We start from the raw sequence: 26,350 nt of genomic DNA on the forward strand, positions 1-26,350 counted from the left end.
CCAAGTATTGAAGCCAAGATCTCAATATCTGTTCTTCCTACAAACTTAGAAGCTGCTGAAACACTGGCTTATTTTTTTCTTTTTCTTTTTCTTTTTGTGTATAGACGAGCAGAAAGTAGTGTAGATGGACATAGTCACTCAACACAAATGCCATTAAACACTTGCAATTTGAAAGTAAGAAGACTTCTTGCCGACCCAAATCATTCAAGACCATAGATTAACCGAGCAAACTATTTAAGAATGAAAATGTACCTCATAAGTGCAGTATAATTTTACAAAGAGAAATAATAGTTATGTCTGATTACAAACGAAAAACTCTTAAACACCACATCAAAAGCTGGTTTTGATTACGACTAAAACCTATATCTATTAAAATTCAGAACATTTTGATATAACAGCAGTACAATGAAATTGTTTGCCAATTTGTTTCGTAGACAACCGGACTTAAAAGGTTAACAATATCATCTAAGTTATATGTACAGCAGAGGTGTCTGGCCTAAATTGACCAGCAATGTACAGGATTCACGAAAACGTCCATAGATTCATGTCAACAGAAAATGCAGCTTGATTGTTACCTAAACAAGTCAAAAATATATTTGGCAACAGATTCAGAAAGACGTATGAGGCCAGAAAAACAAACAGAAAAGTGGTGGTCCAGAAATTATATGCTAACCTTATTGATCAGCATTTTGAGTTTGGTCTCGTTCAATAAATTGTAAAGCCTCGTCTTTGGACACAACATTCACCCGACTAACTCGTTTATGGTGTGTCACTCCGTAAATCTTGTCAGCAACCTTAACAAGCTCAGGTCGAAATGTTGTAGTTATAAATTGTGTATTTGCCTGGTCTGCCAACCTACGTATCATATCTAACAAGCAAAAGGTTAAGGAAATGAATCAAAATGCAACAAGAACTTTCTATATCACTTAAAATTATCAGTTACAGACAACATGTATCAAACCATTTATTAAAGAAAACAAAGTAGAAACTCTCAAGAAATAAAGAACAAAACATCTAATTTAGGATACTCCCAACAGCAGTTCTGTACTGAGGATCCAGTGCTGCATCTATTTCATCAAAAAGATAAAACGGAGCTGGGTCACATCGCTGTATAGCAAAGATCAATGCCAATGCTACAACGGTTTTCTGACCCCCAGATAACTGCTTCATAGATTGTGTATCCCCTTGCCCAGTAAATGATACCTGTTATGAATAAGACCAAAATAACAATAATTTAAGTTAATTGCAATTCCAACAATTCATCACAACCACCAAAGAATTATAAGTGGAAATGACTGTCCATGATCAGACTGAACATCTATTAATAAGAAATTTATAGCCTTAACATCACGTAGTAATAGCTTTCTTGTCAAATAAAAAAGTAATAGGTTTGGCATTTCCCCTTCCTTTATTCAAATCACATTCTTTTGCTAAATTCCACAGAGTTGTGGCAGAATACCAGAGTAGTTGAGTATTTATAAGGAAATACCCACAAACTTCTATCCCCAGGGCCTATTATCTACAGCTGAAAACAAGTAACTGAAAAATTGAACTAAACTCACCGAAGAGTTGTATGAATAATAATGAAATGTAACCCAACTCCCTCCACCCAAAACAATTTAATACTTGATTTTCCCATGATTTTCTTAGTTAAACTTTACAGATAAAGGAATCACTTGGGTGTGATAGCATCCAAATTCCCATTTATACAGCTAGCTGACAGAATGAACAGGAGTAATAGTGACGAATTTATATGGAATTTTGTAAACCTAGATTCACCCCCGCAAAAGGCACATAATACCATAACTAAAATATAACTTGGAAAAAAGGATCATAGTGTTGTATACTTGCCTTTACTTTCACTCCAATATATTTCTCAACCCTTCCCTCAGTATCTGTTTCACGAGGCCTGTCTTCATCTTGATCATCATCCCCAATGTCACCATCCTGTCAGATCAATAAATTGAAAAAAATTAATGTCAACTTAACTAGCATACGAGTCAGGCAAGAAGCAGAACATAACAAACAGAAAGCAGCACAAACAAGCTGGAACCACGAAAAATGATATGGATCAAAGTGCCAGAGTCAATTAATTCTAGGGGACTGGGTCTACATGGACTTAGTCACATTAAAGTCCCAGAGTCAACTTGGTCACTTAAAAGTTATCGAGAAAGATTTCAATCAAAAGGTGTTTGGGTGGCGAGTTATGCAGCTATATATTAAGTACCTTCCTACTCAAGTCCTGTACCATTTGAGCCAGCAGCTATAGCATTAAAATTGCACAGCTGCATAACCATCCAGAGTTTCAGACACCAATCAAGGATCAGATTCCATCCACGTTCAAAGAGCTAGAAATTTTCACAAGCCAAACTTTTTGCTTCAAGTAATCAAAAACTAAATCCATTAAGCCTGTTGAAATATGCTTCTTCTGTCCTTTTGTTTTTCCCACTTACCCAAAATGGTAGTCTCTTTGATTTCACTCTTTTGCCCGATTTGGAAACTTGCCCCAACATTCACTCTCTATTAACAACAAATTTTCCCAGCAAAGCTAATGAAAGAGACTATGAACTAATAATTTCAGTGAAATAACAGAAAATTGGTGACTGCATATAGACTAGTAAGCCACAAGAGTGATGGTGTATCTTAAGGAATTTCCCAAAAGTAAAGTGTTTCAATACAACTAAAGAAAAGCAAGTCGTACTTCATTGCTAAAAATAGAAGACAAAGTAAGCATGACACAAACTTCAAATGCCTGACTTTTACAAGAACTGAAAATAGACCTAACCCAAGACCCAAAATGAACCGACCTGACCAGTATTTGACCCACAATAAGGCATAAACTTGATTCTACCCAAATTGATCTAACCCCAGTCCCAAAAGGACCCAAATTATATTAGTAAATGATGGAATGTCAGTAAAATTTTTACTTTTCTTTAGTTAATAATTCCATCTTATTTACCTTTTGCATTTACCAAATTAAATACATAGATCCCAACATAGAATTCTTTTATGGTGAGGAAACTTGGAATTCATTTACAATCACATATTTGGTCCAAATAACCTATTCACCAAACCCATGAATTTATATTCAAAATTCAACGAAATTGACCAAATTTTAAACACATAGTAAAAAGGCACAAATTTGAATTTGTTGATTCTCTCTATGGGCATGCTGTTGTGATCACCACACAGAATACAAGGAGGACCAAGAGAAGGTGCAACAAGCAAACACAAGAGGGAAAAATCAGTTATAAAAGCTGTTGGAAATGTTGCAACGTCTAGCATATTAAATAGCTTAGTTTGTTAGTATATTAGGGGTCTGTTCAAGTATTCTGTTAGTTTCTGTCAGAAGTATGAGGTGGCAATTGCTCTTGTGACTCTATAAATACTTCTTGTGATCCCTTATGGGAGGTTGTTGAATATTAATAAGTATCTTTGGGAGCTTAACAGTTGCTCGAAAACTGTCAGACATATACATTGCTTGCTGCTGTGTTCTTGGATTCTGGGCAGGTCAGTAGGTGATCTATAACAGTTGGTATCAGATTTGTCTTCCTGGGTGAATGTGGCCCCTTCCCAGATGAGTCGTTTGGAATCGGTGGAAGGGTTGCAAGAAATTAGGAAGAATTTGCAAGGTTTGGAAGATCAATCACTGGATTTTTCTAACATTCAAGAAAGCTTGCAATTGAAATATCAAATAACACAGGATGCCAAACATGAACAACGGAAATTGAGTCTAAACCTTCACTCTATCCACAAAACTCAGCTTATCCTTCAATACCCATGACAACAAAACCATCAAAACATCAACCTTCTGAACCCAAGACAAACCACCTCAACAACCCCAACCTCATCACCCTAACACCCATGGTTTTGCCCTACTCTAGCCTAAACATTCGTCAAAAAGAGACATACTCCGACCAACTTTACCCACTAAAATTTTCCCCAATCGAACCTTATACGAACCACTCACCACTGAAGCCAATTTATGCCATAAAGAACATAACCCAAGAAATTCATCCTATTGTGTCCAAAACCTTACAGAGGTTTCCAAGAACCTTCCCCAAACCAAACGTCTAACCGAAAAACCGCATGGAGAGCGGTAATGAAACGAACAAAAAGAAGTACATCCCAACCAACCCGACTTCGAAAAAGATAGAGAAGAGGAAGATTGGAACGAAGGAAAAAAAGAAACAACACGAGACGAAGGAAGATAAAAAAGAATAGGAAGAGACAGAAAATACCCGGTTTTTTAAAGGAGTAATTGTGGCAAAGGTTAATGCAATGAGGTGGCGGAGGCGCTCAAGAAAACCAAGTAAAGGCATTAACCATGAATACTGTCGATCTAGCGGGTGGGGCCTGGAACAGTCACCGAATTACGTGGAGGTAGGTTGGATATTTTGGTCAAAGAAAGAGAAAATGGTTGTGGTAAAAGAAAATCACGGTTGCCACGGATTTACTTAAGTTTGGCAAGGATACCTTGGTGAAGGGCTGGAGTTTGCATCGAAATTTATGGAAGCCATCATGGGTCAGTGCTTGATTATGTTGGACAGAAAATCATGAGAATGGTGGAGGTGGGTGTTCTGCCAAAGGGAAAGTGGAGTTCATTTGCGCCTAGTAAAAAGTGGAAACTCACTGTAAATCAGCAAATTACAAACCCAAAATGTGCTCTCCAACTGGAGTATCAAGGACAGTTTTGGAAGGGACAAAATGGTGACATTAGCAATGACCTCATTTCAAATATCAAAGAACCTAGCATGCCTACTCTAAACACATCTGACATTATTGCTTTTGTGAATTGGCACAATCGGCAATGGTCAGTAATTTTTAATTTAACAGATACAAATTCTTAGAAACCGGGGAAACTTCAAAAGAAAAGTTTTATTACAGCCCATTTTTCATTTGAGCCCAAAGTTTTAACCTACCTTGATTACCAAACCACCAACTTCATGCTCTTGAAGCTCAACTATTTTATCTCTTCCTTTGTGCAGATATGACTAAACAAGGCTCGACTTCTAAAGCTCCACTATACTTACCACCCTTTACTCACACCTTCAGCCAAATTCGCAAACCAGTCATCAGGGTTCCCTCTTAGTTCACAGTCTAAGCTGAATTTTCACCCACCTTGAGGACAAGGTGGTTGTTTGGGCGGCCGGTAATGCTGTGACAACCACACAGGATACATGGAGGACCTACTGAAGGCGTAAAAAGCAAACACAAGAGGGCAAGGATCATTTATAAAATCTGTTAGAATGGTTGGGACAGCTGGCCTATTAAATAGCATAGTTAATTAGGAATATTAAGTTTCTGTTTTAGTATCCTGTTAGAAGTATGAGGTGGTCAATCCACTTGTAATCTATAAATACTTCATATGATCCCTTATGAGAGAGGATTTGAATGTTAATAAGTATCTTTGGGAGCTTAACCATTGCTCGAAAACTGTCAGATATATACATTGCTTGCTGCTGTGCGTCTGTATAATTGAATTGCACTATTGGTTCATGGATTCTTGGTAGGGAAGTAGGTGATCTTTATCACTTCCTGAACTAGAAGGGGATAAAAAGTGCCCCATTATTTTTCCAAGCCATATTAAGTACCTAGATTTGAAAAAAAAAAATTATAAGAGTAAACTTTTCCCCTTTATTTGAGAGTAAATATTTATTCCACCCTACCCAACGGAAATATTTCAAGGAACTAAATACAACCAGAATTAAATTCTATTTTACTGACTTTGTCTTTGATATAAAAATCAAAGAAATTAATGATAGAAACCATGATAAAAAAATTAAAAAAAAAAAAAAAGAAAAGAAAAAAACTATTAAAAATCAAAATCAAACTCACCCATTAAAATCATAAAAAGACTAAAAGTAAATGAAAAAAAAGTATCAATAAATTACAGAAATCTAACTTTAAAATTACATAAAAATCAAGATCAAAGTACCCCCACCTTTATCTCAACAACCTTCATCACCTTTATTATTTTTATGTCTAGGTCTTTGGGATTGTTTGTAAATGGCTTTTGGGTCGAGTTTTGGCTTTAGGCTATTGGTTGGCCAAAAAGTTACAAAAAAAATTTAAAAAAAAAAAAATAGTCGTTTGGTAAATGGGTTTTGGCTTGTGAACCCAATTTTGCTCTAATAAACAGGCAACAATCAATTCCTAATTTTACCAAACATCTCAACAAAAAGTTGTCTAATCCAGCTAGCTTAAAAGCCAACACAAACAGTCAACACACTTTCTGCTGATCAAACTACTAAAAAAGCCAATAGCCAGCAACCATTTGTCAAACCACCTCTTTAACTATTTCCTCTCAATAAGTAAATAACAATCTCTCTGGAATCATGGGTTGACGAATTGCAATTTCTGAAAATCTAAGATCTCAATCAATTTCACTCTTTTCTTTCATATAAGTAGATAACTCAAAACTCAATTCCAAAAACAAAATCTTAGATTTAAAAACCCCAAAAGATTGAGAAATATTTATTCTTCCATTGCGAACTCTTCTTCAAACCTTTGCAACCAAGGGCATTAGAGTTCCCGTTGTCGGGTTAGAGATGAATGATGATGGAAGAGGATCTCTTTGGAAATGAAGGGATGGACGTTTTGACTTTTATTTACTTCCGTCCAATAGTCAAACCATTACCTTATTATTTACTTAAACTCTTTAAGTGGGATCTGGGCATGACTTAAACCTCATTTCTAATTCTTGCATTGTCCATTTTCATATTACTCAACCTTTTTCTACCTCACAGCGAACAGACAATGGACACTTTCAAGAAATAGCCTTAAAATTTCTCTCCTTTATACTCTATTAAAAATTTTAAAACTCTTTCTCTCCGGAAACTACAAGTCACCTTTGATCTTCTCTAAGGCCCTCACCCTTTGATCAAAGTAAGAATCTAAGGAGTGAAAAAAAACAAGAATATATAGACATATTTTGATAAAAGGGAGATGGAATGATGATTAAAAAAAAGAATATATAGATATCATATTCAATCAAAAATCTTAGCCATTCCCAAACGTGAAATTTAGATTTGAAAAATTCTTTTTTAATTTCCTATATCCATAATTAAAAACAATATTTTAAAATAAATTACTAGATTTCAAACACAATCTTACTTCAATTTATTTATATAATTCATACATAATTACTAATTGTCAAAAATCTGCCTCAAAATTAATGCTTTCAACACTAATTCTTTAGACGTTCGACATTAGCATACAAAGAAATAAAATGAAGGAAGCAAAATTGATAAATAGTTGAAAATTTATTTGACGCAAAATATACCAAAAGCACGAGATTAATGGTATATTTATCTTCTAAACATTGAAGATAAATATATATGGATATGTCGTTACAAATTCATCCAAATTCAACTTGTTATTCCTTGCAGTAATTTAGGTTTGGTTTGTTGTGGATTGCAGCTTGTAATCCGCAAACTTATTAATTTAGTGTTTGTATTTTTTTGGTTCAATATTTCGATTGGTGATTTGCATGTAGTTTTCATCAAATTTGGTTCGGTTTGGTTCACATTCAAACTCAAAAAAAATACATAGGAAATATATAGATACATAAAAAAAATAAAATAAAATAAAACAAAACAACGACAAAACCACAAACTGAACTTTCACTCCCCTTTTTTTGTGTAACGGACAAAGGCCAAATAACCCCACTCACAAGCCACAAAGTGATCGTGAGATGACTTGAACTATAATATTAAACAATAAAATGCAGTAATTAATTAACTTATATTTACTTTGTTACTATATTCTATTTATTGATCAACAATTATCAACATGATATAATTATTTCAATATAAAATTCACAAATTCTCCTTTCGAACGAACTAAATTAGGCTAAATAGTCCAACCAAATCAATTAAAACATGCACTTTTGTACTAAAAAGACTCACTTTTGACTATTTAAGGTTTAACATGTCATTTTGGATGTTAAAATTGACATTAAGGACATTCAAACACTTAAAAAAAAATTTAGACTCCTTGTATGGACTTGTCTCGCCGTGAGACAGTCTCATACAATTGATAGCTTGTTGCTCAATCAAATTATATACTTCCTCCATTCCATATTACTTGCACCAAACCAATTTTTGCACTATTCATCATTCTATGGTAATTTACATTTTTCAGCTATTATACGAGAAAATAATATAGTGATGCGGGATCTTCTTTTATTCGTCTCGTCGCATATTTTCATAATATCAATTTTTTATGATTTTTAGTTATTTATAACTCTAGATATAAAAGATCCGACAAACGCATTGGATTGCGCAAGACTGTGTTTGGTGCAAGTATTTTGGAACGGAGGAAGTATATGATATGATTCAAATATTGAAATGACCCAACATCCGTTAACTCAAAAATGACATCCTAAAAGAAATCAGACATTACACAAACCCAATCCGAAAATCAACAAACCCAAAACCCGACCCGATAACTTATTTACAACGTCCAAGTAATAACACCATTGATTCACAAGAAGCTAGAGCCAAAATCAAGATATCTACTAACCTTTTTCTTCATCATAACCAAGAATCCGTGACCTCCTTGCACAAGTTCAGAGAAAACTTCTCTAAAGTTTCGCGCAACACCCTTGAAAGTACGCTCTATTGACTCATCTTTCCGTTGATCTAGAACCTCGATTAGTTCTTTAATTTTCTGCAAGTTGTATTTTCTCAGAACAGATGAATAAATAAGAATGTGGTTAAAACAGACATAAATACATGTAACAAGATTATGCTTTTAATTAGTCACCAAGCCACCTGAGAGCAAGATCAAGAATTTACCTCATCACCAGCATCAAGTTCACCTTGCCTTAACTGGAGCGCTTCTCGTTGCTCTGTAAAGTTTACATACTGATCGAGAGCCTTTTTGTTGACGTGGCTAAACTGTTGGAGCTGTTCATTACACTTATGAAGCATCTTATGCAATTCTTTAGTGCCTTTCCGTCTATATCTGGTGAAGTTAAACTGAATTCAGTAGGATTCTTAAAAAGTTAAATTTATGATACATGGCTCAATCAGAACAGTTGAAAGGATTTGCAATCAAATCTGAGATGCATGTTATCCCGATCTAAAGAAAAAATCTACCAAGCACTCTCATATTATCCCGATCACAATCTCATGTGAGTAGCATGCAAGAGGGTATACTTATGTACCCAGATGTAAGGTAACCTTTCTGCTGTATAATATTCTTATTATAACATAACATGTAAGACAGTCATTTGAGTCAAAGGAGCACCTTAAAAATATTAGTGATTGAAGGAATGAGATAAAAAAAAAACATTCACCAAACTGCAAGAAGCTATTGACCAAGAGAAATACGGAAAATTTCTGTAGAATAAGAATATTTAGGTGTTGAAATCATATTACGTTTCAAAAGCATCGGATGGCAAAAGACCCAATTCTCTGATTTTCTTTGAGTATTCCTCCTGTCTAGCAAGAAGCATATTTTTGTTGCTTATTAAATGCTCTAGTTCTTCTGCTTCCTTCTGAAGCTGCTTCTCATAGTCATCTCTCAATTTCTGCATTGAAGATGCATCATTACATCAAGAATCAATTGAAAAACCGATAACAGTTGCATGATTATAATTGTTTTAGCTTATTTATCACCTGCAATTTATCATTTTCAAGTTTAATTTTCTTGAGCTCCTTTGTTATGTTTTCCATTGACCCAGAAACTCCTGCAAAATGCATTCCAAATGATCAAATAAGCTTTCAAACTCGTAAAACTGAGAAAATCATATACAACTGGAAAATTACTTCTGAGTTCTTCTGTTGCCTGTTCCACCAAAGATTTAGCTTCATCCACTTCATTCTGTTTTAACTCTGCTTCAGCAGGCAACTTTTCATTTTCCGCAGACGATATAACAGCCTCCAACTCTTGTTGGCGACGTAATAAATTTGTGGAAAGATTGGTTTCAAGCTCCAATTTTTTCGTTTCTATCTGTAAATGAAAAGCCACAAGCCAATTAACAAATAAAATAACAAATTCTTGACAAAAAGATAGTTCTAACGAGGTTCATGCCAACCTCGACAAGCTTAGTCCGGCATTCCATGAGATTTTCCTTCATTTCCTTGATCTCTGGGTTTAATCGAGACAGTAGATTCCTTTCCTCAGGAGTCAAGTGATCAACAAGATCAGTACCCATCTCAGCCCGTTTCAGGGATATATTACCATTAAGTTGCTCGATCTGTGTGCGTACATTCGCAAGCAATTTTTCCTACAAACCAACAAGCTAGATGTCAAAAGCCAGACAACTTAAGTTTTTGGCAAGTTGCAATTCATTTAGCGCATACCTTCTTTTCCAGAGCAGTAGATAGTGATCTCTTTTGCTTGTTAGCATCAGCAATATCCTGACGAAGCTGTTCCATTTCAGATCTTTGATGAGCACGATCAGCATCTATTTTCTGCTGCTCTGTAACTTTCTCAGTAATTTTATGATCTATATGTGAGAATTGTTAAGGGAGAACGAAGTAGCAAACATTAAAAGTGTGTTGATAGAAATAAGAGTAAAGAGGAGGCAAAAGGGCAAGGGAAGATAGGGTAGGAAAGACTGAGCTCACAATTTCTTTAAACTCTAGATGAGGAAGATTTTGTTGACGGGGAAGATTAATAAATCCTAACCCATCATTTCCATTCCCATTCCCATTCCCATTCCCTTCCCTTTGATTCCTCTATGTCAAACCAAATTTTGAAAACTAAAGCCCTTCAGTATATGACAGAAAGCTTTACGGAGTTCACTCCTGGATTTTAATAACATAAAAAATAAATTCATGGAAAAAGTTTAGCACTTCAATTGTGAAGGTAAAACCTTATAGAAAAGGATATCTTGAAGCTGGAACCTAACTTCTGCCAATTCCTCCTCTTTCAGATTGATAACCTTTGTATTCTGCTTAACTATATTCATAAACTTCAATTTTGACCTCCTATAATCATAAAATCCCCCCGTCATCCCACCTTTCTTGCTTACTTGGTCACCTGCACCAATATAAATATGAATTCAAAGGCAAAAAACAAAATCAGTGAGAAGTAAAAAGAAGATATAGATTACCTTCCAGAGTAATGCAGTCTAAACCATCAGCACGGGCAACCCTTGCTGCCACATCCAGATTCCGGCAAACCACGGTTCTCCCAAATACCTTGAACAAGGTTTATCACAGGAAAAATAAATTCAGCCGCAAAAAAAAAATGTACATACAGCCGAGAAGAGAACAAAATTGATGCATTAATATATAATGACTCATATGGCTAAACAACTCACTGTGACACAAAAAAACAGTTACAGCCACAGAAAATGAGTTAATACATATTGTCCACATAAGGACACAACTGAAAGGAGAGAAAGGAATTTTCAACCCTTTAAAATATATAACCCAAGATTGTGTCCAATAAGAAAATTCTTGCATGAGAATAAAAATCTGCTCCTTTCTACTATCAACAAGTGAGTCTAGTGAGAAATTTGTTAAATGAAGTTCAGTGAGCTAAATAAAATGTCTCACTCCAGATCTTTTTTTTTAAGTACAATGTGCAATTGTTCCATATAGTAATAGGATATCAATTGCTTTCAGAATCAAATGATAAACAGATACAACATCCATGCAATTGTAGGATTAACGTTGAAAAAAAAAAGGGGAAATTCTACGCGGTAGCATCGAACTTTCATGAAACGCGAGTGGTAGCATTTTTATAAGATTTTTCGACATGGTAGCATCCAGTTTATACACAATATCTAACTGACACAGCATTGTCAGTTAAAAATTTTGCCTATTTCCGTTTAATTCACCAATTTGACGTTTCTACCCTTACTACGTGTTGGTTGTTGTCTTTATAATTTGCCTTACACATAAACCAACCTATCAATTTAGAGAAAAAAGGCAAAAAAAAAAAATAAAAAAAAAAATAAAGCAAACGTTTTATTTATAAATTCAACCTCCAAGTTCATTGATAATTTGTTTCAAATCAATCAAGCTTCGTAGCTTCCTTCACTGTTTGATTGCATTAAATTACTCTATTTCCAGTCTAAACACCATAAACAAGTAAAAACTCCACATTTCAAGCAACAAAACAAAATCCCGCATGCCCAAAGAAATCAAAACTAGGCACGGCTAAGCAGGGGAGGTGTACTTTATCATGAATTCAATTGAAGAACAAGCCAATACAGTTTATTGACATATACTCATAAATCCCTAAAACAAGCAAGCTCATACTCCACATTATAAAGTAATCAATTAAAACTCAACTCCCTAAATCAACCTAAAACCAATACACATTTTACTCCATATTTTCGATCACAACCCAATTTACTTATCATTAAAAGCACTTACAGCAACCATCATTAAAAGCAATTACAGCAACCAAAACTCATACACAGGTGTGAAGCTAAATCAGCCCCTAATTTACTTTCGAGAAGGCGAATCCCTAATTCGCAGCAATCAAATTCGAAATTAGATGGGTGAGATGCTTAGACTTCTATTTTAACGTTCAACCAAACGCTTTTAAGTGTATAAGGCCACGGAAAACTTAAATGCAAATGTTGGATGCTACCATATGAAAAAATCTTACAAAAATGCTACTACTCTCATTTCATGAAAGTTCGATGCTACCATGTAGAATTTCCCAAAAAATGTTATTTACAAATATGCGGACAAAGCAGCACACATTTGTCTACCTCCAATCCAGTAATGTTGTTAAACTGTTCTATGCAGTATGCAGTGACATGGTGATGGAGATTATTGATGGAAATTGAAATTAGACTGAAGATACTTTCAGTGGAGAATTGGAGATTAACTCAAAGATACAAAAAATAAAGACAAGGATCAACATTCAAGTTCAAATCGCCTCCCAAGAAAGCTAAAGCTAACAAAACAATACTAAATAGTTTGATGCCTTTCTCCCTCTCTGTTCCTCCATTTATAACAATGTAGACTCTAACGAACTCTAATGTAGTTCCTATTTAATTCCTATTATGTCTCCATATAGTTGTTCCTTGCATTATTTCCTTACATCTAATTGTTGTAATAAAGCATGCGCTAACTTAATTATTGTGGAGTTCCAACAAGCCCCTTGCAAGTTGCAAGGTCTAACATACATGAATTGAGTAATTGGCTTGGTGAAGGTATCAGCAAAGTACTAAAAGACACAGCTAGTCACCAAGGTAAGTCGGGCATATCCCCGAGTTGCAGGTGCCTAAAAACCCAGATATGCCTAGATCTATGTTACTCGAACCTTCTGTTTTCGCCGGCACACCGGTATCCGGTACGGCCGGTATGGATATCGGTGCCGGATTTGTGCCCGGTACACCGGATTGCACATTGGTACGGCACCCTTACTGTCATTCTTTCTCCATAGAAGCTTCATTTCTTCTGTGTTGAAGCAATTACAGGAAAAAAGAATATAGAAAAAGGAAGATGAAAGGACGATGAAGATGATGCGTCAGACAGCTATACTTTGAAGAAGAAGTAGACTTTCATAAGTCACAATTACTAAGCTTCTTAAATAAGCTACTTCTTTTTGATTTTACCTTTTTTTTACTTTTTTTTTTTACCTTTTTTACCTTTTCAGTGTTTTTAACTTTTTTTTCTTATTTTTCTTAACTCATCTTAATTTTGAGCATAATGAAAAACTTAAATTTTATTGATTGTTTATATTTTAGACAATTTTAATTATTTTTATGCTACATGAGATTTTTTTTAATTATTTTTCCGTATCCCCCGTACCCATATCCTATGTTAGGACAGTGTCTGCGTATCTTAAAATTCCAAAATTGTCATACCGAATCCTAGAATGTGCACCCCTATCCGATACCCGTACTCGAGTCCAAGTAACATAGGCCTAGAGGAAGCCTTTACAACGAGGCACACCTGCAACTGATGCGCAAAGAGACATAATGGTTCAGTGATTTCATATTAACAACCTGTTTTGGCAGAACAATTATTATTGATTTCAATTTTCAACTTTGAAACATTGTCTCACTTCAATGAGGCACAACATAAGCCCCATACACAGACTTCGCACCTAGGCTAACCCTGACCACCTTTTTGCACCTTGCACTTTCTTACACATTGGAAATAAGCAAGACTTGCACATAATAAATTTTATTAAAAAAGGAACAAAACCACTAAAAGAAAAGGAAGAGGATGCTAACCTGGGAAAATGCTTTAGTATACATCTCTTGGAACTTAAGTTTCTTCAACAAAGGTACTACATCATCACTTTGTGGACAATTGATATGAGCAGGCTTGACCTTGTTCAGAGGTATAAATGTCACTCGTCCTCCCTTTGATGCATTGAGATGTCTGATAATCTGAGTCGCTGTTTCATCTGTATCAACCACCACATGGAATAAGCTGCGCCAAAAGAAAAAAATCTCAATGCATAACAAGCCACCAAACAAGAGAGATTTAGCCACTAAAAAAATGAACAGAGCATTCACAAAACAAATTCCATAAGAGGTAAAACAAATACCTATTTCCAGCAGTAACTTCAACAGCGGTAAAAAACCTCTCATCACAGTCCAACAATTCAATAACTGACCCATATACACCCTGAATTCTGTATTGCTCAGCTATTCTTCTAACAGAGGCCAGTCCTCTTCTAATATCCTGCAGCATTTTGATGACAATATTTTTGAAAAGGGAAGGCTAATACCACATTCATGCATATTCAGAACTGAAATTACATTTAATACATGGTAAAGGAAGCCGAAAGGAGTAAAAAGAACAGAACAAACTGCTTTTCTCTTTAATAAATTATTAACAATGCATGCAATGAGGGTGAAGTAATGCACTCACAATAAGTGAAAATCATAAATTAAGGAGAAAGAATAATAGAACAATATGAAGAAAAGAAGGAAGAAAATGAGAAAGCATCAGACTTTCCTGTTGATTGCTAGATGCAGAAGATTGCTTAACGTACCCTAAATGTTGAGAGATTCAGATCTCTCCTAATCCTCTACTCTTGACTTTTTTACAACCTCATTTAAGCACACAGTCAAGATCTATTTCTACCTTCACTAGCAGATTAAATCACTTGCTTCCACCATCCCAAAGCTATTATATTATTCTCTATCCAAAGCTAACAAACAGTTCTTCACAAGACTTCTCTGTTTTTGGCTGAACATATGACAAGTCACTCGGTCACTAATTTTATCATTACTACTTCTCTACAATGAATCTTCATGCAGATCGTCAATGACAAATGAAGCATCATATAATAGCAGTTAGCATTAAAAATCCAGGGAAGAACTGCACACTAATCACAGATCCGATATCACAAAAATATATAATGGTGAGTTTTCTTAAAAACATAAAAACCTCAGATGAACAAGTTGCCACTTCTTAATATAAAATTTATTATCCAATTTAAAATAGAAGTATATAATTGATTGATCTAAATTCCAAAATGAAGTGGAACTTCTTTGACATAGTTGTTACAGCAGCAGCAATTATTTCTACTTTCATTCCTAAAGTTCACATATACTGGCCTTCGAAATCAACGTATAGTTTGTCTAAACCGATGTACACAAGGTCTATAACAAAACATTACCAGACAAACCCAAAATTGAAAGTTTAATACAACCTCTCGGGCTCACTGCAAAGTATTGACAACAAATAATACCACATATGTCTCCAAGTAAAAGCTAAAGATCAAAGATAGAAAAACTCACACCAGGAGTTGCATGATCAAGGTTTTTCTCTGCCTTTACTACTTCAGACTTTAACTTTTCTATCTCAGACGACAATTCATTTTCTCGCTCCCATAAGGACCTAGCATGTAGTCAAAGCTACTTCAATTAGATATAGACAGCATCAATCCTGAGAAAAGGAAAATGTAATAGAACAAGCAAAAAGAATTGGATGCAGGGATGAGAACTAACTTCCGCTCATCTTGTAGCTTGTCTCTTACTCCCTTCAATGTGATAAACCCCTCGTTTGACTGGCTGATATTGTTTTCAAGTGATGCCAAAATTGCTTTTCGGGATTGAATAAACTCATCTCTCTCCCTGAGCTGAGCATTAAGATTTTCAATTTCACCCTGCAGTTTCTGCTCCTGTATAACACCAGCCAAATAAAACAAAATGAATAAACACTAAAGGCCAAAGATACTTGCATGGTATTGTAAAATGGTGATAAAGAAAGAAAAAAGGACCACAAGATCCAATCTAAGCATTCAGGTCACATTCAATAAAAAGATAGAGAATCAAAAATTCTACAGGCTAATCCAAACAAGGTCGCACTGTGGTAAAGAATAAATCGCATTGAGAAAGAAAATCTATATATCCACTAGTTCCTTATAAGATGTGGAGTTTGATAGAGTCACATACCTAATTTCATGGAACCAAAACATTAAGAAACAATTAACCCTAACATCAAACACATGCAAGCAATTAAAGCCATGGAATTTCCCAGTTCTCATTTCTATAGTACGCCGAAGTAGGCTCATAAGATCAAAAATATGATGCTACCTCAGGCCTCTAGATAGATAAAAGACTTATGGGACCAACCGCTATGCCCCCCACCCAAAAGTACACCCCCACTCCATTTCATAATAAACATCCCACCCATCAGCCATCAAACACTTCAATAACTTGACAGTCCTCCCTGCCCCACTCCCTGGGGATCCTTGCTTAAGTGTCTCCAACAAACTTTCTAATCACTAAACATTCATGGTAGAGGGAATTTTGGAGTTTTGTGGCAACGATGTAAGACCAAAACTGAACATATTATCTGTGAGCAGCAATCTTTAACAATGTTGTCAATCACCAAAATTTGGTGGTTCAATTTTTTTATTTTCACTGGTTTGAAAATCCTTAAGATACAAGTTAAACAATTCTATATACTTTTGCTACAAGAATATACCAAAGATGTTCTGATGACTCACATCATTAAAAGTAGTAGTATGTAGCTTAATGTCTTCATCCATTATTTGTTAATGAAAAGCAATATATATATATATATATATATATATATATATATATATATATATATATATATATATATATATATATATATATATATATGTATGTATGTATATATGTATATATATATATATATATACAATGCGGCCTATATTTCAGTTGCGGTAAACTAAAATTTTACAATAGGGTGATGCAGTCTTGTCTATGCACTATGATCCCCACTCTAAATACAGTAGCATGGCTCAATACTCCTTGCAAAGTTTAGCAATGCATTGAAAAATTAGCCAATTCAAAATAAGATCCAAACAAACATGCATGCAAGAAGAAACCAAAGTTGCTCCATAACATTATAACAATCAATACACGACGTCTTCACCCATATATGATCATGACCTCCAGTCCCCCTCCGTCATCAAGAAATCCTATCCATCTAGTGACATCTTTACCACCTCCGAACAATGGCAATTGGCAAGTAAAACACTTATTAAAGCCTAGAGTACCAAGTAATGGAACACCGCAGACTGCATAAACTGACACAGATAAACAGCAATTCCATCTTCATTTTTAGTTCACTACACCATTTGACCAATACTGTCAACCCAATAACATATTCAGGCTCCATTTGGTGCATAAATGATACTTGGACATGCAATCAAAATATTCAAAAAATCATGTTGCAATTTTTGTTTACATCCACAGGTAGAATCAGGTACAACGGTTTGCACCTAAAATTCAGTTCACTTTGCTAAAAATTTATGCTAAATCCTAGAATTAGCCACAGCTGGGCATGAAGGCTTCATAAAAAAGAGTGAAGAGACAGATGATTGAAAATAACAAATATCAAAAGCAGAAACGAAGTCTCGAGCTTAATAATAAAGAAAGAAAATATAGCCAAACTCTTAAAGAAAGACCAGCGTCCTAACTTCTTGTGGTGGTAGTGTAATGCCTATTGTCTGGATGGAATGATAGCAATATCCAAGCACGTGTTAAAGGTTCTTATTTTTTCTTCTTAATAAAGAGCACAGAATGGAAAATTACTTTAAACTCATAATTACTGAGAATGACATATTTTTAACAACCAAGTTGCTGCATTAATCTGAGCAGCACATCAAAAGATCGGGTGGCTGCCATCAGTTTTGAATTAAATTTACTTCTCATTATAAACATGAATACCATAGAAAAGAACATACTTGTGACATATTTGAAGCAAGAACCCGCTCAAGTTCATCAATTTCTTTTTGAAGCCATTTATCTCGGTCAGCTTTACTAGAAAATTGAGTAGCCCGACCTTGTTTCTGATAAAGAAGACTGAGCTTCTTTTCACGTTCCATTATCCTACATGTCAAAAAGGGGAAGAAACATAATTCATCATGATGCATATAGAGGCTTATTTCTGAATTGCCATTATATATGAACACATGAAAAGTTAGAATAAAGTTAGAATACGCATCAAATATTTCCAGGAAAATATGCCACAGATCTACATAGATATAGGGCTTTTGTCAGTCATACCCTTTTGTCATCACATCCTCCTGCATCTTCAGATCATCAAAATAAGGCTTAATATTGTCAAGTTCATGTCTTGATTCCAAGATTTCCTGCTTTACAGCCTCAAGCAGTTTGGCAGCACCATTCTACAAAATTTACCCAAAAAAAAGGTGATAAATGACTGAACCATATACAATAATTTTTGTTTTCAATCAAATAAAACTCAACCATATGTAACCTTGGCACGTGAGCTTCCGGAAATTCTCTCTTTCAAATCTCTGCAATCAAGCTCTAGCTTTGTCTTCCTCTTTATTGCTTCTTCACGGCGTTTCTCAACAGCAATTTTCTCTTTGCTCAACACTTGCAACTCTTTGGTAAGCCTTTTGTAGTCCTTGTCCAAGACCTTGCTTTTCTCCTCAGACTTAAGAATCTCATCATACATTGCTGTCGACTTCTCGGAAGCTTTGTCTCGCTCTTCTTCAACCTGAAAAAGCAATATTTATTAGACACAATGATAAATTAAATTGAAATAAGATGAGAAGCAATCTAAATAATTAAGCAAAGCAAAAGTCATAACATGACAACTCTAACAGGAAAATCAAAGAGTGCATCATCATACACTAAGTTGTAGCTAAATTTTATGGGAACATAATTTTAAAACAGTCCCTGTATGTTTGGAATATATTTATACCATTTAAGATTTTGTCAAATTGTGGGCACATGCATATAAGAATGTTAATTATAATTCCCTTTGTCCCTGTCAATTAGCACCATGTGTTTTTTGGGTGAAAATTAGTGTAAAGGGGAATTAAGCAATCATAGTACATCGCCAAAAAAACAAGTGGAAGATAGAAATGAGTGGTTGAGCAAATAAATCCAAAGAGGATGGTGTGAATGATGACGATGCAAACCAATCTCATAATACCCATTTATGTAAGAATCAGTAAAAGGATTATAATAAATCAAAAAAAAAAGAAACAAGAAGCACATGACTTCACCAAGGCTCACCACTCACCACAGCAGAACAAGAATACCCAATGCAATCGTCATTTACACCATCCTCTTTGGATTTATTTGCTTAACAAAAGACCAAAACTTCCGATCACAAAACTAATATTGAACCCCTGATAAACATATCTCTCTTCCTTAGGTGGTTTTTTGTTCAGTTATTTTTTATAGAGTGTCCAATTGGCTAGCATGGATACAGTAAGAAGTAAGTAACCAATAGCAGAATCAGGTCGATCCAGTAAAAACTCAAAACCAAAAACACGTTTGTGTCATCTTAACCTTAGTATGAGGCCAAATCAGTAATGTTGACATAATGTAGATCCAAACTTATCTTTACATGTTGGAATTTACCTAAACAGATTGGAACTTCAAGAACTGTAAACTCTGGTAGCCCATATTTGAACTTATCTAAACTTATTTTAGCTTTACTTTTTAAGGAAAACAAACCACCAAGAAAAAAAAAGAACAATAAAATCATTAAGAGTAATGCTAACCTTCGCTAACTTCTGTCTAGCATCCTGGAGTTCCTTTTCGTAGATAGTATACTCCAGGGATTTCCTTTGCTTGTCAAGCTGCTGATATTTTCTCAGATCCTCCTTTTCCTCATCCAGCTCCTTCAACCGCTCATCCAAATATTTCACTACTTCAATTATCTGTTTTCGTTTATTTCCTTGTAACCACAAGAAAATAATAGCAAAGGTTGAAAGCATGAATGAATCGAAGATATATATAGCGTAGGCAAACCAAAGATAACAGGTTCCAAGAGCAAAAGCATGAGACAAGAACAAGGGTGCATAATAGGCAGAAGGGTCCAATATACATTTCATAATTAAGGCATCGTGATTCAATTACCGGAATCACAACTAAAAAGAAAGAAACTAAAAGTTTGACTGAAACAACCATAGGGCAAAAATGTGCTAACAATCACAGTCGCAATAACGACACAGTGTTGCGCTAACGAGAGAGATGTGATTATCATAACGCCAAATATCAAGCAAAAGCATGTGACATCCTTCGAAATGGACCAAAATGCAATTTTTTACACCATTACAGCGCATGAAATATCAGCTCATTTTTTATAAGACCTGTACAACGCGGCCGATGCGATATGGTCCATAGAAAATCATTAGCTGTACCATATAACAGGAGGGAGCCATGAGTTTCAACATTCAACAAAAAAAGATATAAAAGCATTAGTTATGTTAGATGCTCCTCATATTTCACTAGCTTATGAGGAGGTTCCAATACACCTCTGTAGAATCGAAAAACTGAATCTACCGAAGTTTACATCCCTAAATCTTTGCACCCAGTTAGCTCAGGTAAATCTTTTTCATACACAGTATAAAGCAAGTTAAAGGTAGTACGATAAACAGAAACATACCAGTTTCTTGCATAATCTTCAAACTCTCACGTCGCCTCTCCTCATAAACCCGAGTACCTCCAATTTCTTTGAGCAGATCTAGTCGTTCAGAATCCTTCATAAGAGTCAATGACGCAATCTACATATAGACAATGCATAGAACAATATCAAGCAAATGATAATTGTGATTTTGGAATGTTTAATCCATCATGTGAACACACTGGCAGATGGGACAAACGAGTAGGTAGTCACCTTTCCTTGCTGTACAACATAGTAAGGATTTGAACGAGAAAAGCCTGCACTTTCTAGAAGGTTCATGACCTCCGTTTTCCTATACAAAGCAGCAGCACTTGATCAACAAGTAATTTTCGAAGCAACAAAGATCACTGAAATGCATAATGGACTGTATAATTAGAAGAAAAAAAGTAGTCAATAGAATAGGTACTCACGTGATATGCTTTCCATCCAAAAAATATTCATCCTTTTTTAGCCCAATTGTACGCCTCAACCGAACTTCTTCTTTATCAACCTAACGAAGGGCATAAAATTAACAAATACAAGAGCAAAAGCACCACAATGAGCTAATGCCTCAAAGAGTGTAATGCATGAGCTAGGTTCTAGTTCCCAGCCATGCCCTCAGCACTACTAACCAAAAAAGGATCAAGAGCCATGCAATCAAAGAGAAATGCAGAACACATGGAAGTATAAAATAAATAAACAAGATCTGTGCACGTGAAAGAAATATTTTTCAACAATAAATTAAAAATAAAAATAAAATAACTAGGAAAAAATATCTTCATATAAAGATAAAGAAAGATAAAAAGCCCAAACAAACTAATGGAATAAGCTTCAAACTAGTAATTACCGGGATTCGGTTGTCTGAATTATCAAACACGATCTCCACAAATGCAGACAAAACCTGATTTCCTGCTCCTTCCTATTAATGTCACACGCAAATGAGAGATGAAAACAATTGAGTTCACAAACCAAAAAATTCAAGGTAATTACCCAATATTCCATCCAGTATATCCACAAAGATACCTCAATTTGAAAATTACTCAAACATGTATCCGATGCAACAAACAGCAATATAGAAGTGCCAGAAAACGGAAGCTTATAGCTTATCAATGCTCAAACATGTACAATAAAAGATACTCACTTCTTTGACACTTGGTTTGCATAGCACGAGAGAAAAGAAAAGGCGAAGGAAAGGGAATAGAAGGTGGAGCTTTATTTTCCCTCCAAGTCTTCTGAATTTTGGTGTTATGGTGTTTATTAAAGAGGGATGAAAAAAGATCCCTCCCACTCCCCCTCTAAACAATTTATGCAAACGAAGGAACTTATTCCACTCCCATACACTTTCCTACTTATTCTATCTAGTTCCACTTATCTAGAAAATGTGTAACATTCCACAAGACAACAAAAACCCAGCCATAATAATGGCACAAGTTAAAGCAATAGGGAGTAGATTGAAACCTGTCGATAATAGGTCATGTAATCAAGTCATGTTGACATTGTTAATCATTGTGATATTAGAAATAATCCAAAAACACGGTCTTTGGTTTAAACTACTATAAGTAACATTACAAGAATGTCCACAAATACACCCTAGTACCCTACATGAGGAGTAAATCAAAATGAAAACGAACATCAAGTGCATTTGTACAAATCTATACGTTCGTAGAGAAAAATATTATGGGAACATGTAACTAATTTTAAAAGAACTCACATGAAGTAAAGCATGCCTATCCTCACTACGAAGGTTTTGGAAAAGATCACTTAGCACAAATCGGATAGCTGCATAGGAAAATATAATAACAACAAAATTTTAGTTCTTTGACAAACAAAAAACCCACATAAGGAAACAAAAATTATGCCTATCACTTACCATGAAAAAAGTTTGACTTGCCAGAACCATTAGCACCAACTGCATAAAAGCATACATTACTTCATTTTAGGTAAAATAAACACACCCACACCCACATATACACAAATTTATAGTCAGATTCAGCCGTGAAGAAAGACATGATACAAACCAAAAAAAAAAAAAAATTCAATTATTTATGTCAGAATAAACAAAATTGAAATTTAATCAATGTGAAGGAACACAACTAACGTTCCAGTAACTCTACGTTTCACTACAAAAGACCATCTTTCACTACAATACAACAATTACATTCAACTATTATTATTCAAATGACTTTCATAAAATGTTGGTTACTACCTTAAACGATCTGTACAACATTTTATGTTACGATTATCTATATAATGGTTGATCAAACACACTTATTGTTCAAAAAAAAAATTGTACTAACGAGTCACATATTTGTCAACCGCTCATAGTCCCCAGTTTGGAAGTATTCAGATAGAAAAAAGATGCAATTTGCAAAAGTATCTTGACTAGTGAGAGAAAGATAATACTTCCTCCTATACTAATCAAATGACCCATTTTATTTAGCACCAATTTTAAGAAAAAGGGGAAGGATCACATGGGAGGGGTAAGTAAAGGTAAAAGTGATCATATAATTACATGGAACCAACCACTATTTATCATAAATTTTAAATAGCATATCTTTTTTTAAATAAAACATTACAATAACATCATAAAGTAGTTTGAATTTAAAGTTTAAACCACTATCATCACTTATCTTGATTGAACTAATAATAAAAGTAAAAAATTAAGCATTTCAAGAGAGATTATAAAACTAGCGTAAAATAATAATATATTAAGTAGGGCTGGCAAAAGCTGACCCGACCTGCTAACCTGATCTGAAACCGACCCGAAATTAGCGGGTTTGGGTTTAGATTTTTGACCCAATTAATTAAATGGGTCAACCCGACCTGATCTGTTTATTAAATGGGTTAGGTTCAGGTTGAATATTTAAACCTGAAAAAAACATGTTTAACCCATTTATTAAATGGGTCAATCAGATCAGGTCGACCCATATTATCTGATATTAACCCATTATACTATATGAGACATTATTGGACCACTTGGGAGTTGGGCCTGCGAAATGGGGATGGAATGATGGCTATCATAAACCCAAACACGGTAACTCAATGAAAAATTGAAAATCATAAACCCTAAAATTATTTCCTCTTCCCAGTCATTCCTCTTTCACTCTTCAGTCTTCTCTGCGCGGCGCCTTCCTCATTCCTCTTCAGTCTTCTCTGTGCGCCTTCCTCATTCCTTTTCGGTGCGCCTTCCTCATTCCTTTTCTCTGTGCGCCTTCCACTTCGTCTTCGAGTGCTTCGAGTCTTCGACCTTCAGCCAAGGTAAGAATTTTATTGTTGTCCGATTTTTCTGAAATTTTTTTGTTCGATTTTTTCTGATTTTAATGTTCATTGCTGTTACTGCGTTTTTGTCATTGTTCATAATGCTCGATTTTTTCGATTTTGTTTGTGTTCCATTCTTTGTGATTATCTGATTATCTGATAATCTGATTATGTATATTGATTTTAATTCTGTACCTATCTTCAAAGATGTTGTTAAATCAATTGATGATGATTCTGAAATTGGGTTAAGTGATGATCCCATGAAGGTATCATTGCACAATGACTCTGATTTGAGTAAAAATGATGTCGAAATCTGATAGTTTTAGGTAATGTATATTTTTCACAATGATTTTTCAAATGGGTCAAATGACCTGAAATATATGGTTCAATGACCTGAAAAAAAAAAGCAGGTTAAAATGGGTCATTAGCAGGTTGACCCGACCTGCTACAGATCAGGTCGGGGTTACAATTTTTGACCCATTTAATTAAATGGGTGTGGTTCAGGTCAAGGGTCTAATGACCCATTTATATATGACCCGAACCTGAAAACGACCCAACCCGACCTGTTTGACACCCCTAAGAACAAATCATATACGTTGCTCCCCAAAATAAATTATACTAGTATATCTTAATCATCTAATACAAGTTGATAGTACAAATTTTAACTTTGTCTCATTTGTTTTAGCTTTGGATTCCTTATATTTTATAATATTCTCCTCACTCCTACATTTTCTTTGAGTTCAATAACATTCTTTCATTTTTCTTCTTTGTAACTTTTACTTTCGCATTCCACCACAATGTATGTTTTTTCTAGCACATCATATTTCTCCTAGCATATATTTAGCCGCAAGATTTCACAATTCCCTATTTTTGTTTTCATTAGATTTTTATCCTCCTCATTTGTCTAATTAGTTTTGTTAACACCTTGATCCACAAATATTCAGAAATTTGAACTTTCCCTTCTAAGTTCCACCAATTGATACTTACTTATCCTTAAATCTTAACCATATGTGGGTTTTGATTTTATTCTAAGAGGGCTATCATTTATAAATAATGCTAGTAATTAATTGACCAAGGGAGTCAATAATACATAGCTTTATACTCGGCATTTATGATAGAATAATCAAAATGTGGTGATCTTAACACCAATGCCTAGAATTCCTTAGGTCAATAAAAATTGTTGCTGCCTATTCAACAATTTACCAGAAAATCATTAAAACTAACAACCATAACATCCATATCATGAATGTTGCAGCAGTAACAATTGAAAATAATGCTTATCACTGTTCCAATCCGTACTCACTTATCATATCCTATCGTCAACTAGTCATTAATTATCCACCATCATGTTGTAAAGAATTAGAATCAAATAACAGTAATTGATTAGAAAAATGTTAAATTAGGAAGTTATATAATGTTTCTATAATTAGCTTGCTAGTTTATGTATAAACGGACTTGTAACATTCATATAACTTAAACAAACAAAGTATTCAAAACCCAAATGACCTATATTCCGCATTATTATTCTTTTCATGGTATCAGAGCCGAAGGTGGTTCTTGGATATGATGTGACTCACATGTGAGGAGGAGCGTTAGAAATACTTCACATGTGAGGAAGATCCCACATCGTTAAAATATTAGGTTGTGGAGTTGTATATAATGCTTGATGATTAATCCTCCTAATACTATTTGCTTTTGGAAAATAGTGAAACTCATCAAGTGTTGTATGCAAGTCAACGCTCATTATCCGTGGATTTGTGGGCCCGAGCATTTGGGTGCCCCGTGTGTGTATCCACACGACTGGGCCCATAGGGGTAATCATGTGACAAATTGTCACGGCTCAATATGGTATCAGAGTTGTATGGTTCAAATCTGAGATCCAAAGAAACTTTCGGTGAGCATCATCTAGCAAATGAACTTACCTAAACATGGATATCAGCAACCGGCATTCATCAACCACCCCTTCATTGCAACCAAAATGGTTAAACACCAAAAAAGGGGTGTTAATACTGGAATCCATGGTCGAAGTCCTATGTCCGATCAAAACCACCACGGCGACAAGGACAGACAAAGAGCCTCCTTAATTATTCCACAAAAATGCGGAGATACACTATAACCACGCCAGACCGCCACCGAAGATCCAAAAAATTGAACCAGCAGCAAGGGTCGATACTTTTACCTACGGGCTGGTCATGTCACATGGAGAGGATGAGTTGCATAGAAAGAGTAATGTTGGGAGCCAGTAAGAAATAGGAGAGAGTCTTTGCGAGGAAGGGTCAAACTTA

General features: G+C 34.9%; 1 protein-coding gene across 1 annotated transcript in view; it reads right to left on the minus strand.

Annotated features, from left to right (window-relative positions):
* Positions 1-184: 184 nt before the first annotated feature.
* Positions 185-26,350, minus strand: part of LOC130813887 (structural maintenance of chromosomes protein 3) — a 31,313-nt gene continuing 5,147 nt past the window's right edge. The window contains exons 4-30 of the mRNA XM_057679790.1: positions 22,678-22,716; positions 22,519-22,586; positions 21,655-21,726; positions 21,239-21,318; positions 21,042-21,120; positions 20,811-20,928; positions 19,924-20,099; positions 18,660-18,905; positions 18,446-18,567; positions 18,124-18,268; positions 15,893-16,065; positions 15,683-15,782; positions 14,482-14,618; positions 14,162-14,363; positions 11,069-11,156; positions 10,842-10,995; positions 10,314-10,461; positions 10,046-10,237; positions 9,777-9,960; positions 9,627-9,697; positions 9,387-9,538; positions 8,802-8,970; positions 8,527-8,673; positions 1,852-1,947; positions 1,029-1,203; positions 674-868; positions 185-575 (exon numbers count right to left, since the gene is read on the minus strand). Of these exons, the coding sequence (XP_057535773.1) occupies positions 675-868; positions 1,029-1,203; positions 1,852-1,947; positions 8,527-8,673; positions 8,802-8,970; positions 9,387-9,538; positions 9,627-9,697; positions 9,777-9,960; positions 10,046-10,237; positions 10,314-10,461; positions 10,842-10,995; positions 11,069-11,156; positions 14,162-14,363; positions 14,482-14,618; positions 15,683-15,782; positions 15,893-16,065; positions 18,124-18,268; positions 18,446-18,567; positions 18,660-18,905; positions 19,924-20,099; positions 20,811-20,928; positions 21,042-21,120; positions 21,239-21,318; positions 21,655-21,726; positions 22,519-22,586; positions 22,678-22,716 (3,527 nt within the window). The 3' untranslated portion in view covers positions 185-575; position 674. The remainder of the gene's footprint in view (positions 576-673; positions 869-1,028; positions 1,204-1,851; positions 1,948-8,526; positions 8,674-8,801; positions 8,971-9,386; positions 9,539-9,626; positions 9,698-9,776; positions 9,961-10,045; positions 10,238-10,313; positions 10,462-10,841; positions 10,996-11,068; positions 11,157-14,161; positions 14,364-14,481; positions 14,619-15,682; positions 15,783-15,892; positions 16,066-18,123; positions 18,269-18,445; positions 18,568-18,659; positions 18,906-19,923; positions 20,100-20,810; positions 20,929-21,041; positions 21,121-21,238; positions 21,319-21,654; positions 21,727-22,518; positions 22,587-22,677; positions 22,717-26,350) is intronic.

This window comes from Amaranthus tricolor, chromosome 5 (assembly GCF_026212465.1).
Source record: "Amaranthus tricolor cultivar Red isolate AtriRed21 chromosome 5, ASM2621246v1, whole genome shotgun sequence".
Lineage (NCBI taxonomy): Eukaryota > Viridiplantae > Streptophyta > Magnoliopsida > Caryophyllales > Amaranthaceae > Amaranthus > Amaranthus tricolor.